The 14,074-nt window shown below is 37.6% G+C and overlaps 1 protein-coding gene across 1 annotated transcript in view; it reads right to left on the minus strand.

The window, feature by feature from the left end:
* The window catches only part of TOX (thymocyte selection associated high mobility group box), a 106,161-nt gene extending 94,530 nt beyond the window's left edge, over positions 1-11,631 (minus strand). The window contains exon 1 of the mRNA XM_031552866.1: positions 11,566-11,631. Coding sequence (XP_031408726.1) covers positions 11,566-11,616 — 51 coding nt within the window. The 5' untranslated portion in view covers positions 11,617-11,631. The remainder of the gene's footprint in view (positions 1-11,565) is intronic.
* Positions 11,632-14,074: the final 2,443 nt, after the last annotated feature.

Consider the following 14,074-nt stretch of genomic DNA (forward strand, 5'->3'; position numbering starts at 1 on the left):
CAGTTGCTTATGGAAGGCCTCATCAGCCTCCTCATCCTGATCAGGGGGTGTGTAGTACACACCCACAACAGTGTCACCCTTACCAGCCTGCCCCTTGATTCTCATCCATAAGCTCTCCACTGCTACATCACTCTCCCCCAAGTGAAGTTCAATACATTCTAGCTGCTCTCTCACATAAAGAGCAACTCCACCACCCCGCCTAGCCAGCCGATCTTTCCTAAAAAGCACATAGCCCTCCATGACAACATTCCAGTCATGCGAGCTGTCCCACCACGTCTCCGTGATCGCAATGAGATCATGACCTCGCGACTGCACGCAGAACTCCAGCTCTTCCTGTTTATTTCCCATGCTATGCACATTAGTATACAGACACTTAAATGAAGCAGCATCCCCCCACCCCTCTCCAAGCCTTTGAACTCTACTATCTCCACCCACCAAGTTCTGTTTGGAGCCTCGAACTGCCCCTTCAGTCCCAGCGGTCCTCATTTTGTCCCCTTCCCCCTTCATACCTAGTTTAAACACCTGTCAATAAGTCCTGCCAGTTCCTTGGCTAGAACCCTCTTTCCCCATGGAGACAGGCTGCTTCCATTTGCAGCCATCATGCCAGGACGGTCATTATCAGAGTAATAAGGAAAATGCTTGTACAACCTGACTGCATAAGAACTAAGGAAATATGGAGAAAAAAGAAAATAAAAATAAAGACTTTCTGCTTAAATAACCTACATTGATGACTGCATATTTGCCAGAAAAAAATGTATGTTTCAAAGAAATAAAAAAAAAATAATTAAAAAGCAGTTAGAGAAGGGAAACCAAGGATACCATAAACAGACTGACCACAAGAGGCAGCAAGCATTCAAATATCCAATATAATTCTGTTCAGAAAAAGCAAAATCAAATTACTATATGACAACACAGCAGATAACATACATTAAGAAAGTCTAATCTGTGTGCTCAGTGACTGTGTCAGTCACTGAACATGTATGCAACAGATCCTAGTATTAGCAACAATTCTTTAAAAAATTGAAATCTGCCTATAGATATTTTATTTAAATGAAATGAATGGTACTGCCAACTATGTAGAGCGTGTCTTAATTTTTCATTTGCACCAAGGCTTCTGCATCTGAACTGTGGAAAGATGCCAGTTTTTAAAAGATAGATGCTTCAGGCTGTCTCCTCTTCTATTATTGAACACATTGTTACATAACTGAAATAGTTATGAATCGAGAGTAATGTACAAACAATGAGCTCATTAGAAGAGGAAAAACTGCAATGTACCTTATACACATTTGAAAGTTGGAATAATATATTTGAGAGCAGACATTTCTAGAAGTTTTAGTTGGATCAACCTTATCTCTAATTCCTAAATGGAAGACCTTCAAAAGCAAGTGCTTTTTTCAGCTTCTTTTGTCTCTGCATGAACAAGGCTTGATAGCTTTAGACTACAATGCATTACTGTGGAAACCTTCGGTCTGTTACATAAATCATCTTAACACTCAGCAAGAATTGTCCAACAGTGCCATTGATATGTTCAAGTCAATGATCCTGCAAACAATTTTTTTGTGCTTCTTCATATGGCAGACAACAGTAATAAATCATATTCATTTTAAAACATACAATATACTAATTTATCAAGCAACAGCTATCAAAAGTGTATTACAGGGGAAGGTATAACTTTCTTCTATTGTGTTAATCAATTTCTCTAATTTACATTAGGTAAAGGGCAAAGCCTCAAGCAAAACATTAATTTTCCAGTACCAGATGAATTCTATTTTCAAGAAGCAGAATGTGCTGACAATGATATTATTGATTTAAAATAATCACAATTTCAAAGTTAACTGAATTATGTAGATGAATAGTTCCACTCGAGAATCTTTTCATTAATTTTATTAATTTCATATGTATAAACTATAATAGTTTGCTCCAAAATGCTTTTCAATGAAGATTTTAAATTGAATCACGTTTTAAAGATGACAATGAATAGAAACATAAATGTTAAAGGAGATTACAAGATTTGGGCTCAGCAAACATCAATACTATTATCAAAGCATTTGAGCTTTCCTTCACATAAAGACCTAGCTATGCAGTTTTCCTATTTATAAAGGTGGAGTAACTTTAAGAGAAAAGTGCAAATCTTTTTTAGAATTGCTGAACACGCCCCCCAGAGCAAAATCCTTAGAAAAACTCAAGCTCACAAGGCACACGCGAGAACATCCTTACCCCTACAACCAGGAGCCTTGCCCAGCTCACCTGCACCACACTCTTACCTTCTTAATGCACCCCAGTGAGGGCCCAGCCAGGGTGCTTGTAGCCACTTTTTCACTTCTCTCCTGAAAGGCACTGTGAGGCACCTGGCTCCAAACAGTGTTACAGTTCCTAATAGCACAACCCCCAAAGTGAAGCACTGAGGGTGTTTCACCATGACCCACAAATAAACTCAGCTCCTGCTTTTGGAGATGATGTAAGAAGGGAAAACTTTCACCTCCATAGGTTTCCAGCACATAACTTCCTAAAGACAAGCAGGATAGTTCCCTCCCCTCACTGCTGCATTTTCACATTGTTACAGACTTGGTAAATGAGGCACAGAAAAATATTCATAAGATTTTTTTTCTAACAACAGGAGCAATAATGTTATTACTAATTATTTTTATGACACCTGCAATTCTTAATGTAACTTGGGATTCTATTTGACAGCTTTTGGTTTGTACTAACTGCAGTCAGTATTATCTATGTTAAAATCTTGAAATAACACTATGAGATATACTTTTATGAATTAGGTACTATATTTTCAGAATACTCTTCCTCAACTTCAGATAAAAAGTGTATTAAAAATAAAACACTTCTGCCAATACTCTCTACAAAATATACCTAAATTATTCTCACTACAAAGCAGTAGGTAATAAAACCAGCAATATGCATATTCAATAAGCAGAATTTAACTAAAAAAAAAGAAAGAGGAGTCAAATCTTCACAAATCTTGCTTCTTGAAAATAAAGATGATACACCACATTTAACCTGTCAGAAGCCTCATTAGCATCATAGACTCTAAACCAGCAATCAAGACAGCGTGCTCTTCATGTGTTTACATTTTTAAATGCTCTTAAAATAGCAATAGTATAGATTTACATTAAGTATTGCTGCTTAGGGGGCAAATATTCTGTCTAAATTTCCTCCTCCCTTCTGAGAACGACACCTAAAAATGACATGACGCTGTACTCAGAGCACACAATGACAAAGGACAAAGATTCCTTTTCAGTTTTTTTTTTTCTTCTTTTTCCTCTCCTTTTTACTCATAACAGTTCAGGAACAATAGATTGCTTTCAATTTTTCAGGACAGTGGGTCCAACCCACGTCATTGTTCTCCTAAACTACTGTTGAAAACAGGCATTTCTCAATGTCTGATTTCATGTAAAAAGTTACCACTCGAGAAAACAAAGATTGAAACAGAGTTATGGTGACTCTTCATAATTCTTCTGACTTCTCTTTTGCTTAGCCCTGTGCCAATCTCAGGAAAACCTGAAAGCTTAGGGATATGCGAGCTCCTAGTTTCTACCACTGATGTTAATGACTCCAAGGCTTGACAATAAGGAGGACAATAAAGATTCAGTACACAAACAGGTAAAGGTTATTCAAGAGAGTAAAACTTGAAGGATCTGGCACTCTATTAATAAAGTGCCATCTAAGCAGTAGGACTGCTGAGACCTGAGTAATAAGCTCAATCATACTAATATCGCACCAACCATCAGTAGTATTAAGACATTTTTATAAACTGCAAGAAATATGCGAGCTATTACAAGATATAATTCTGAAAAACAGACTTCTATGTAAGAAGCCAATTTAAGAGGAAAACAACATAAACAATAGTAACTTGTGTGCTCAAGTGAGGCATCTTTTTAATTTTGAGTAATGAAGATGTCAAGCCAAATGCTAGAGTAGTTTAACTTAATTAGGTGGCCTATTTTTCCAGGCAGCCTTTCATTTCCTATTGAAAACTCAGCTTGTATGCAAGGCAACAAGAGCAATTTTGTCTGTAATGAATACCTCTGGGACTCCGCAGAGTGATCATTTGAATGTTACATTGAAGACTGGTTTGAGTAACTAGTTTGGGCTTGTTGAGCTGCCAGACTTCGTAGAACTAACTAGATTAATCAAAGAATGGCATCTTAGCGGTTTATTCGGTCAGAGGGCAATAGGTCAAGCTGACTGTACTGCGGCAGCCTTTGCCAAAAGGGACAGTATAATAGTAATTGGTCTAATTTGTAGTTCAAATTCATGTAATTCTTACAGACATTTTATGGACCAAAAAAAGTTCATTTTACATGAAGCTCAGTTGAAAAATACTGCCTGTAACATTTCCCATGGTTACATCCCATAATTCATCCACACTGCTGACCTGCAGAGTTTCCTGGAAAGGAAACTATATAACTAAAATATATGATGCCTATAACCTGTTTTCACATGCTAAAAAAGTTGTCCATGAAGGAGTGGAGGGAAACATTTTGAAGGATATTTTACACTGGTTGCTCGTTATATAGAAAATTCTGTCATGTCATGCACATGCATAGCAAAAAGCAGTGCATTTTCTCTTGTGATATGGGAAAACAATCTTCTGGCTTTTGAACACAGAATTCATCATTTGATGATTGATTTTCTGTTTACCTTTTTCACGGTAAAATAATAGCTTTTGTTATTTTTACTGTATTGATTTACAGTGGGCATATCACTGAAGTTGCCATCGTCCTGATTCCACAGCTGAGACAAGATGCACTATTTGCTTTAGTTCCTCCCTTTGGTAACTCTTAAAAAAATACTTTTAATTGATGCACAGGATCACTGTGTATACAACACGGCCAAGTTCACAATTTTAGCTTTACACTATCAGTATCTGACATTTACTTCTAAAGCCTCAAACTACTGCAGCGAGCCAATTACCCTCAAAAACTGCTTTCATTAAAAAGTTTTCAGACTTCATCGTTGTAAAGAAAATATAAGTGCAAGGATTCTACAGCCAGAAGATGAATAAAGGGATGAAAAATATGTTGTAGTTGCCAAGGTTTCTGATGTGATCTCGATTTTGCAGATCCATGCTAATGATTTTTGAAGGCTGGAAAGAGACTGTTGTTTATCCACCTGTAATTATGGGTATGTTTGCCTAGAATCCTTAGGGAAAAGATTTTGCCCTCTTTAGTGTTTTTATAACATGTGTTATAGAATCAGCTTTAACTGAAAGAGGCATTAAGTAAAAACATGGTTTAATTAAGTAATGGATTTTTCAGAGATAAGTAGGGTCATTTCTTTTTGTGGTTGGAGTACAAGTCCAATACAGAATGACTTGACTAAAATCAATTTTAGTAAAGGAGAATGAAGCTAAACTATGTCTTTTTTGTAAACTTTGAAAAAAAATTTAAACACAGATCAACAGGCTACAATTTTAACATTTTTTATAAAATTTGATGCACTTGATCACAAAAAGACATAAAGATAAAACTCTATCTGTGAATACATACACACTGCATGTGCACACATTTTGTGTTAACACTAATGACAATCATACATGATTTTATAATACATATATGCACACACACACAGCGTTGTTAATACAACTGCTAAAGTACTGTTAGCAGGGACACAATACTTTCCAGACTCTAACCTGATCTCAAGTGCATATTAAGAGATCACATTCTACACAAGAGGGAAAGAGTCACCTTTCCCTTGCTACTGGTTCGGGAAAGGGTCACCTTTCTCTTCAACCATTCATTCGGAATATGAAAGTGATGCCTGTTGGTTTTCTTTCCCTGAACCAATTTAAATTTACATCCCAATATTTTGGAAAGTGGCTCCTATAGCCTATTTCAGAGAAATGGAGGAGCAGGAAGTAGACACCCTTCTGTCGTTATTGTACTTTTGGAAATACAAGATAGTGGACCAGGAAAAGAGGTGGATATGATCTACAAGAGCACTGAACTGCAGCCAACCAGCATACTGATCAAGTGGTCTTGGCCTCTCAGAGTTGAGAAGCCTTTCTACTAACGAGAAAAGAAAGGTTTCCCAAATTTTGGGTAGGATTGCCCTGCACTCCAGAGCAGTGTGTACACATCAGCATTACTCTGACCATGAGAACTGAGCTGTATCTTCTTGGGAACACACACAGATTTTGCACTGGGCTTCGCAGTATGAAGTTGACGGCTGCAATGACAGCAACTTAATAGCGAAGAAATATCACTACTGGACAAAGAGACCAAGTACTAGCCTATCTTTTGGAAAAACTGCACTGCAACAAAAGAGGGAGGAGTGGTCAGCAGGGTGAGGGAGATGGTTGTCCTTCCCAGTTCTGCCCTTATAAGGCCCCATCTGGAGTACTGCATCCAGGCCTGGGGTCCCACAGCATAGGAAGAATGTGGAGCTGTTGCAGTGGTCCAGGGGAGGGCCACGAGGATGATCAGAGGGCTGGAGCACCCTTCCTGTGAAGACAGGCTGAAGGAACTGGGCTTGTTCAGCCCTGAGAAGGATCCAGGGAGACTTGTTACAGTCTTCCAGTACTTGAGAGGAACTTATGAGCAAGAAGTAGACCAATTTTTTTTACATGGTTTGATAGTGATAGGACAAAGGGACTAGTTTCAAACTAACATAAGAGAGATTTAGGTTAGATGTCAGGAGGAAATTCTTTACTCAGAAGGCGATGTGGCACTGGCACAGGCTGCCCAAAGAAGCTGTGGGTGCCCCATGCCCCATCTTTGGAGGTGCTCAAGCCAGGTTGGATGCAGCCTTGGGCAGCTGAGCTGGTGGGTGGCAGCCATGTACACACTATGCTTGGGTATTGGAACTAGGTGATCTTTAAGATCCCTTTCAACCCAAGATAATGTATGATTCTATGATTCTGTGAAAGGAACAACAGAAAACAAAAAAGGATATCTACTGTATAGCATTTATCCATTCATATGAGTAATAGCTAATCCAATAAGTAATTAGGGTATAAATATGAAATAGGAAGTAAGGGATAAAATTACAGTTGTGCATATGGCAACAAAACGCAGAGGAACACTTTCCTAATAAAGTGAATAATCTCTCAGTTGTCATTCTATCCAATTTTACCCTGGAGCTGTACAGGATGAAACAGTTTTGACATCATTAGTGCCCACTATGCTAAAGGATATGTATATATATTATACATAGGTCTCTCTGTGATATCTTTGGGAGGGAGGAAAATACCTTCTCTGTGGAAAGAGTATTACCCTTCTGCCTCAGGTAGCTCATGTTTTTCAATAAGGGCAATTGAGATACTACCCCATATCACTGGTTCCAGGTCAGTTCCTCTCCCTTCCCTTTGGATCACATCTAAACATTTATCAATCCTAAGGAAGCCTTAAAAGAGCGCCGAGGCTCTGTACAAGAGTCTTGAATTATGTTATATATTGTGACCAGGAATAAATGTAAAATAAACAGCATAATTTTATTCTGCATTGTACAAGACCCACAAATTACAGGAGGAGAAATTACATGAAGAACAATTCATCTTCAAGATTCCAATTATAGGTGTGAGGAGAAAACAATATATTTGTGAGAATTTGAAATGCAGAGCAGTTGGCATAGCTTTATTTTAAAATGATAAATATTTTCAGATTGAAGTGCAATTAGTAGTGAAAATGTCATGTAGTTTTACACTATATTTTTGTTAATATGGTTGGCATAACTCATTTAGGAGATGCCTGCAGTGCAGAGTCCTGTGCTACATATATCATAACAAAAATACAGTACTTACACGTATATATAAAATGTACACAGAGACAACATTGCCAAACAGCCTTTTGGGACAGTCTAAAAGAATATCATTAATTTTTACTGTATACTTACACTTCTGGCTCAGCTCCAGCATTGCCTTTCTGTAAAAATCATTTCAAGTATAGAATTATGCTATTTGCTTGCAGCAACATCACACGAACAGTAGTGAGCCATATGTTGCTACTTAGCAACTTAGTCTATAAGTCCCAAAGCATGTACTGATTTGAAAATTGAACAGAAATGATAATTGTTGAGGGATGCTGTGAGGCAGCTTGTCTTGGATTACCAAGCTATGCAGATGTTTGATGCTACATAGCAAAAGGAGCAAAACTCTTTTTCCTGTCCAATGGCTGAGCTTTTATTTATGTTAGCCTAAAGGCAATACATTGATTAAAACCCTTAAAATAATAGAAGGTGATGTTTTTCTGGATGTAAATACTTTGCAGTAAGCAAAAAGAACTGAAGTGCAAGGTTAGCTTTTTTGGAGCAATTGCAACATTCCTGATGTCTAAATTTCATTTCATTCTACAACACACTTCATCTTATAGCCTCCAGATCTCTTGAAATGCTAGATTCTAGGAGAAGTGATAAGGCTTAGAAAGGCAAAACAGGCAAAGCTTACTTCTTAAGGTTAGATTCAAAGAAAGGAGGTGAGTATGTCAGCGTGTACCAAGACTCCAAAAATTCTGCCTCTACAGTCACGTAATCCTGAAGAGTACTTAAAGGAAATTCCTTGCTCTCTGATGCTCTGTATCACGACCCACTCTGCCAACATACCTCCCAAATAAGCTGGGTCACTCTCTGAAATCAGAAAACGAAGTTCACACCTGACCCAGTCATCATGATCATAGCTTAAATAAAAGTTTCTGATACAGCCATGCCTCTCCCAACATGGGATTCATATTTTTGTTAACAGATGTGCATCCACGGAGAGAAGTAGAGAACTGAATTCACTTATTCTGACTGGTTTCTGTTCCTCACCTCTGACCTCTCAAGGGAACATCTGAGTTATTGGGGATGGGAGGAAGCTTGCACTCCTCTCCCTGAAGTCATGCAACTTCAAAGCTCATGAGCACAGCTGGAAAATGGAAACTGAAAACTCTATGGATTAAGTGACTAGAGCTTTATCTGGGAGAGAAAATCTTCTCATCTCTTCTTACAGGACTAGAGTTTTTCTACATTCAGTAACAATGAGAGGAAAATGAGCAAATAGATCTGAAAACATAAGAGATCGGGATATACAGTCATATTTCCTTCTTCCTCATCTTATCCTGTAACACACTCAGTCTTGCATGCTTCATTTTCACAGGAGTGAATATTTTACTCTTCCTGCAAAATAACCCATCTTTAACAGCCAGCTGGTTACTGAAATGGCGGCCAGTTCACCAATTTTGGGTGACCACTGAATGTTTACACCTGAGATAGGAACTACACCACATTATAGTGATCAGTGAAGACCTATCCAATAATGTCAACAAAGAATTGCTCAATTCCTTAAAGGAATTACCACCAGTTATCTGCATCAGGAACAGGTTTGGGAAAGTTTCTCATGCAGTTTGTTACCTAAACAAGAGAGAATCAGGATTTCCAACAGCCACCCTTTTTTCTGCTCCTACTATGAGGGGTTTTTAATATTAAGTTATTATTACAGGCTTAAAAAATCCACTGCAGTGGTGTAAGATGTCTGCAGCATTAGGAGAGAGCCACTGTATGAGAAAAGATGGTGCAACAGCCAAAGGCTGATAACTTCCCTCAAATGGGCACTGTGTGTGCCTGGCTGTTGTAGTAGCTCTTTGCCATATGGATCGCTCAGCAAAGGACAGAGAGATCAGACAAGTAACCCAGGGTTTAAATTCAGCCCAGGAGCTGGACACCCAAAAGCTAGGCTTTGCCACAGTGATTTTCTAAGTATACAAGCTCTTTACTGGTTCCAGCCCTTAGTAACTAAACAGTTTTCTAACACCTTTGAATTTGGAAACGTCAGAGCTGATGGACTGTTTTCCTTGAAGACAAAATCATTTGCACTTAAAATATCCAACCTTGGATCTTTAAAGATACCTTAAGAACCCATTGACATCAGCATGTGTTAGATGCATAAATATCTCTATGAATCTGGGCCTTGTTAGCACATGCAGAAACTGCATAAAAGATTAAAACTTATGCTCTTAATTTTTCAATATGCCATTTAAATTATTTAAACTACATGCATACACACAGTACAAAAATATCAACTGAAGAAAAATAATTCTGATGTATAATGTGGATTTGCAATTCTTTGTTCAAAACTATTTAAGATAGATGTAATGATTCTCTGTGAGGTAGCAGCTGCCTTATAACAGCAATCATTCACAGAGTTTGTATTTCTACTGTTTCAAACAAACTCAATTAGCCCTTGCACTTCAAAACCCTTAAGGCATAAATGAGATGATACTATGCTGCTTTAATCTAATAGTAATACTAAAACTTGTCAGTACAGTTCTTGGATTAATGGTTGGAGGAAAATTAATAATATAATTTTTCATTTTTTAATCAAACAATTCTGTTCTAAACTACCTCTGGATCTTGGAGAGTTCTTAGCTGAATAAGCTGAATCATGCACAAATCCTACATGCAAAGTACAGTTGGTCTCTAAAGGTATTTTGACAAAAACTTCAATGGAAGACTAGGAAGCAACATGGTGGAACATTCTGAAGACGGTCTTCCTGACTGAACAGTGCAATTCACCTCATACAGCCTCCTGCTTCCTGAGCCACAAACGCACCTACATACTATGCGCTATGGTTAAGTAGCCTGTCTTGAGTATTTGAAGAACCCCATTTCTTGAGGGTATTTTATCTGCGTGTACTGTCACTTTCCAGAGCTGTTGATTTCTAAATTATGCCCAGCTCATCTACCCACATTTACTTTGCAGCCACACGTATTTCCCACCTAATAAGAGAGCTTCACGTTATCCCTCGGTCCTGTTGGAAAGAGGTATATCACGCTAGCCACTGCTGGGCCTGAGACATCGCATGATCTAGGCCACAAGTTCAATTATTCAGGGTGATTTCTATGACACAGTGTAATCAACCTGCACCACTGTCACCATCATGTACTAACAGAGAATTAACTCTGCATTTTAAGAAATAATTAAAGTCTTTAGATTTATAGAAAACTATAGCAGCTAACAGCTTAAGTGGAAATGGTTTTGAAAGAATTTTAACACATAAAATTCTAGAATTTAGTGTATGGTTCCCCAAAAAGGGGACTAAAAAATATCCATAAATATCTGCATCACATTAAACCTTTTGGGTTGAAAGCTACAGGAGACTGAGTCATTTCCCTAGCCCCATTGCTAACAGTGTAACATTGGCAACGTTCCTTAGCCATACCATTAGTGTTAAAAATGCAGTTCTTCAACTACAACTGGCCTAGGAGTGATAATTAAAGCTATTTGTGACATGTGTAGCTTATAATGATTAACTTGTCTGCAGTCAGATAAACAAATAACATACACCTGTAAAGACTTTATTTCCTGAAGGTAAAACAACTGTTTAGGAAAGATCATGCTGGCAAAACAGCTGCTTGCATTCTGGAGAGGAAACAAGGTAGTATCTTTCAACAAACGCCAACTCTGCTGTTTTATCAACTCTATCTCATTAACTGGAAACAAGGCTTAAATGCTTTGTTTATAAATTATGATTATTCCTGATTGCAGCAGTTACTGATAGTGCCACTCATTTGCAATGCAATTCTTTGAATTTGTTTAATTACAATTTGAAACAAGGCAGAGAAGATTAATTAACCCACCTGGCTGGCTGGCACATAGTCCTGGCTTGGCTCTGTCATACTCATGTACATGTTCTCACCGTCAAACTGCAAAGGAAATAATAGTAAACATTTAGAAAACTTGAATATTTTTCATCAATGACTGAAAAAAAAAAAACAAAACAGTAGCCATAAACCAATATTATAGCCTGGTTTTAGAGACTTCTAATTGCGTGCGTGCATCTTGTCTTTGATGTTCCTGTTGTCATCCTTATTGACCCTGGATGTCAGTGATTTGGAGTAATTAGCGCTCTAGTAATTACAGCTAGCAAGCAAGAAATGAATGGTTCCCTTTCATCTGCAATCTGTTTTAAAACAAAATGGTTCATTTTGTGCACCATGTATACATATTGCTGTTGGTTGTAATGAAGTGCTAAGTGAATTGCACAGTTACTGAGAAAAGGAAGATGAGAATAGAAAACACACTAAAATGCATCTTAATGGATTCCAACTTTAGTTTTGAACAGAACAAGAGTTGAAATTTCAAAACAAATTAAGCCCCCTCATACTGAAATGTTCCCATACCAGAAAGTAGGAAATACATTTCCAGATAGCTTTCAGACATCTGAATGTATGAAACAGTATATCCAGAATGTATAGCTTAAAAGGATAGTTTGCTTGACGTGTGAATAAAATAAGCTTTCATAATTAGAACTGCAAAAATATCCTTCAATAAATGTTAAATACCATTCATGGAAATGCATACAAAGCAATTTCTTGTTCTTTTTCTCCCCTCAACTGCAATTAAAAAGTAACAGAAATGTGATAAAAAGGAAATGATTAAAAACTGAGGGTGTAGGTGGATGAAAACTCTCAGAACTGATGCCTCATCCTGTAATGACACAAAGTATAAACCTAATGATTTCTTACATGATCACTGAATCATTAAGGTTGGATTCTCATCTGGAAAACGTCCCCACAGAACTTCCATCATGGTCACTCAAGTGGCAGTGCCAACAGGGTAACTACAGTGTCAGTGTCCATTCAGAGGTAGGAAAAGTCTTTTTAAACCTTCCAAGTAGAAATGCACAACAGCAGGAATTCCCATCACCAGCCATCAACCACAGATTTCCAGCTGTTACAAGGTCTGTTTGAAATAACTTACACCTGACCCCTTCTGTGAATGTTCAGAGTGACATATTTTGGAAATGAGGCACTATTTTTGATAATGCAGCGGCATTTTCAAAAAATCACCCAAACTGACTGAGCTTCCTTTACTCTACAGTGTGAAGGTGGTAGTGAATTTCCTACGGACACTGCTCATTCCATCCTGAGCTTTTCAGGATATTCTACTTGCAAGGTGACTAAGTCAAACTGTAGTTTTGGCAGATAGTTCCACAAGTTTGCTGAAGCAGCTGTAAAGGTTTCAGCTTCCAGCTGTTCATTCTCTTCTGCCAGAGGCTACAAGCCTTGTAACAGCAACCATAAGAATGAATACGTCCCAGCTGTTAGCACAGCAGACAATGGTCTGCCCTTCCTGGACAGTAACTTAATAGGTAGTCACAGCTTATCTGACAGAATCCCAGTATCCATGGAGGGAAAGGATGATGTTACAGACACAGATCTGCCATAGGAAGTTCAGCATTTCCAAAGTCTGATGAAATAGAGGTAGGTAGATAAGACCTTAAAAACAGGGATTGGTGATCTTTTTATCTTTTTTTTTTTTTGTTACATCTACCTATACACCTATTTCTTTCAGTTTCCTCATTCAAGAACATTCTTATTTATTTGCATTCAAAGCAGAATCTTGGAGAGCATTTTCAGGATCTAGATTGGTTGAACAATGGAATAAAATGCTGTTTCTTTAGTGATTTTTTTTTTTTCTGTGCAAATAAATTGAAAGATGAAATTCTGAGAAGGTATTTCACTGCCTGCTATCAGAAACCAAGCACTCCAGTATAAGGCCAGCAGGGACTCAACTCATTCACCTCGTCAGGCAAAAGACTGTCAAGTGTTCTGATCACTGCAATTGGTACTTAGACTCCACAAAGATGCCTGATAGCAAAACATCAGTCTTTCTGACAGTGACATAATGAGATTTAGTGTTAAGAGATGGAAGTTAAAGAAATTCAGTTCTGAAATAAGAAATAAGATCCTATTTTAGATAGTAATTAAGCATATTATCAACAACCAAGTCATAGTTTCTTACAGATTTTTAAATTAACTTTAATATTTTTTTTTAGAAATATTTATGAGAAATACTATGGACAGACTAGTTAAACTGGCTAGTTATAGTGGTCATATCCGCCTTGGAAACCATGATTCCTGAAGTTTCCCATTTTTAATTTCCCTTGTAAAAATCATATCCTTGCTACTTTGCATTACAAACATTGCCATAACTCATATATGATATACTTGGTTGCAATAATCCTGAAGAAAATTCTTTCTTTGGATGTTTATTGGCTAGATGCAGACCAGGGTTTCTTCAATTAATTTTGTCTTCTGTAACACCTGAGACTTTGACTTGAGAAAAGAATCTTAGTGAAGTATA

This window comes from Meleagris gallopavo, chromosome 3 (genome assembly GCF_000146605.3).
Source record: "Meleagris gallopavo isolate NT-WF06-2002-E0010 breed Aviagen turkey brand Nicholas breeding stock chromosome 3, Turkey_5.1, whole genome shotgun sequence".
In the NCBI taxonomy this organism is placed as follows: Eukaryota; Metazoa; Chordata; class Aves; order Galliformes; family Phasianidae; genus Meleagris; species Meleagris gallopavo.